The sequence below is a fragment of the Eptatretus burgeri genome, chromosome 8 (genome assembly GCF_056783735.1).
Source record: "Eptatretus burgeri isolate ZD-2024b chromosome 8, Ebu_testis_v1, whole genome shotgun sequence".
In the NCBI taxonomy this organism is placed as follows: domain Eukaryota; kingdom Metazoa; phylum Chordata; class Myxini; order Myxiniformes; family Myxinidae; genus Eptatretus; species Eptatretus burgeri.
This window is the reverse complement of record NC_140968.1, coordinates 15,718,762-15,721,566: the sequence shown is the minus strand read 5'-3', so window position 1 is coordinate 15,721,566 and position 2,805 is coordinate 15,718,762. Positions and strand designations below refer to the sequence as shown.

The window sequence follows — 2,805 nt, the reverse complement described above, 5'->3', positions numbered from 1 at the left end:
CTTGCAGGCCAAACAATGATCATGTTGGTCGACTTGGATTCAAACACATCTTGAATTCATGTAAATGAATTTCCCACAGGGATTAAAGTCCCTCACCTTATCTGATCTGTAAACCCGTGTCTTCCATCAGCCCACTCTGCAATCATGCTCCTCCAGGTCTTGATGCTCCTGCCTCGAGCTTGCTAAATTGTTGAAGAAATTCTCAATTCCTCCTGTACATTTGAGTCATTTATTAAAACAATAAAACATATGCAAATAAAAACAAGCACAACATATCGATATGGAGAATTCAGAGGCACTTCAATAAGCAACAGTGTTACTGTGACTCTAAAGTACATCAGAATATTGTATTCTTTCATCGTGTTCAGCGAGATGAAGTCTGTTTTTCTTTCCCAGTTGCTGACGCCACCCTGACATGTTCAGGGTTCAAGATAGAGATCATTCACAGCTTTGTGGCAGCAGCCATCTGGAGGTTAGCTTAATTTTGAAGGGCAAAGGAATATTTATGAACTGAAAGTTTATAGGAATTTTGTATGATATTCAGAGATCAGAGAGGTCAATTCAACCTCGACACAGAATGACGTCATCCCATCTTGGTGGTTGGATGGATCACATATGGCTCCGTGGTCTGGATTGAGAAGGCCAGGGAAAAATTTGCAACGTGAAGCTGACAAAAGTGGAAAAAACACATCTGGATATTTCCTTAAACCAGCATTCTATTGGAGCGAAAATAATACCTCCGCCCAGACTTTCAGAAACCAATATAATTCCAATTTTCAAAATCCCATAATTCGCAAAATAAAATCAAACAATAGGTAATGCTCTTGTACTGAGCAATGATTAAAGATGACTTGAAAGGTCAATCTGTTTTGGGCACCTTTACTGGGCAGATTGATCATCTTTCAACAAAGAAAGAGATAAGGTCGTTTAAAATGTAAATATATTACTTTGACAATACATGTTCAAGCACATGGAATTTAAATAATCATGCCATATTTGAGTACATTTTTCATTTTAGGGTTACAATACATTTACTTTTCAATCAACTTTAATTATCAAGCTGGTTTAATTGGCAATATTTTATGATTATTTTTTATGACCCTTGAACCCATGGTGCTGATTCTGGAGAAATTTGCAGACTACTCTTTGCTGATTATTTTTTGCAATATTTTGTGTTGTCTCTGGGGGTCTTCTTCTCTTCCGAGGTATTTGAACGATGCTTCAATTTTCGGTCATGTATTGTCTGTTCTTTTTACATGGATCTTTGAATGCTCTCCTGCGTGGATCCTCATGTGTATTTTCAAATTGCCTTTTTGAGAGAAACCTTTATCACATATGGTGCATTTGTAAGGATGCTCTCCTGCGTGGATCCTCATGTGTATTTTCAAATTGCCTTTTTGAGAGAAACCTTTATCACATATGGAGCATTTGTAAGGATGTTCTCCTGTGTGTGTCCTCATATGTATTTTCAAATGGCCTTTATGAGAGAAAGCTTTGTCACATGTGGAGCATTTGTCAGGACGCTCTCCTCTGTGGATCCTCATGTGTATTTTCAAATTGCCTTTATGAGAGAAACCTTTATCACATATGGAGCATTTGAAAGGTCGCTCTCCTGAGTGGATCCTCATGTGTATTTTCAAATTGCCTTTATGAGAGAAACCTTTATCACATATGGAGCATTTGAAAGGTCGCTCTCCTGAGTGGATACTCATGTGTATTTTCAAATAGCCTTTTTGAGAGAAACCTTTATCACATATGGAGCATTTGTAAGGATGCTCTCCTGTGTGGATCCTCATATGTATTTTCAAAATTCCTTTTTTGGAGAAACCTTTATCACATATGGAGCATTTGTAAGGTCGCTCTCCTGTGTGGATCCTCATGTGTATTTTCAAAATGCCTTCATGAGAGAAACCTTTATCACATATGGAGCACTTGTGAGGTCGTTCTCCTGTATGGATCCTCATGTGTATTTTGAAATGGCCTTCATGAGAGAAACCTTTATCACATATGGAGCACTTGTAAGGTCGCTCTCCTGTGTGGATCCTCATATGTATTTTCAAATCATCTTTTTGAGAGAAACCTTTATCACATATGGAGCATTTGTGAGGTCGCTCTCCTGTGTGGATCCTCATATTATGTATTTTCAAATTGCCTTTATGAGAGAAACCTTTATCACATATGGAGCACTTGTAAGGACGCTCTCCTGTATGGATCCTCATGTGCTTATTCAAACCGCCTTTTCGAGAGAAACCTTTATCACAAATGGAGCACTTGTAAGGACGCTCTCCTGTGTGGATCCTCATGTGCTGATTCAAACCGCCTTTTTGAGAGAAACCTTTATCACAAACAGAGCATTTGTGTGGGCATTCTCCTCTGTGGGTCCTCATGTGTATTTTGATGTTTCTTGGTGAAGTAAAATCTTCATTGCATATATTACACATTTGCCTTTCGATTACCTTTTTGGGTTTGTTTAATTTAATATTGATCTTTGTGCTGCTTGCACCGGATGTATACTTGTCGTTTGAAGGTCGTGAGTCTTGTTCTTGGGATTGTTTCTTCAAAATAGACTTTTTCACTCTCAAGCTGCTCCTGGACCTGATCTGCCCAACTGGACTCCTTGTTTGTTCTACAAAAACAAACAGCAAGAAGTTATTTTACCTTTTTTCTGTCAAACTAAAAATGCAAAATATTTCACAATTTTCAAAATTTTATCGACCCTCAACTGAAAAGATTGAATGTTCATTTTGTCAGTTTCTGCTCACCTGTTGCAGAACAGACAGGACTGTCATTTGTGAAATGAACAAC

The 2,805-nt window shown here is 38.0% G+C and overlaps 1 protein-coding gene across 1 annotated transcript in view; it reads right to left on the bottom strand.

Moving 5' to 3' along the window:
• Window positions 1–215: 215 nt before the first annotated feature.
• Window positions 216–2,805, bottom strand: part of LOC147021188 (uncharacterized) — a 70,761-nt gene continuing 68,171 nt past the window's right edge. Inside the window, 3 exon segments of the mRNA XM_085893649.1 lie at window positions 216–1,351; window positions 1,353–2,626; window positions 2,763–2,805. The exon segment at window positions 2,763–2,805 is cut by the window's right edge and continues 92 nt beyond it. Of these exon segments, the coding sequence (XP_085749775.1) occupies window positions 1,301–1,351; window positions 1,353–2,626; window positions 2,763–2,805 (1,368 nt within the window). The 3' untranslated portion in view covers window positions 216–1,300.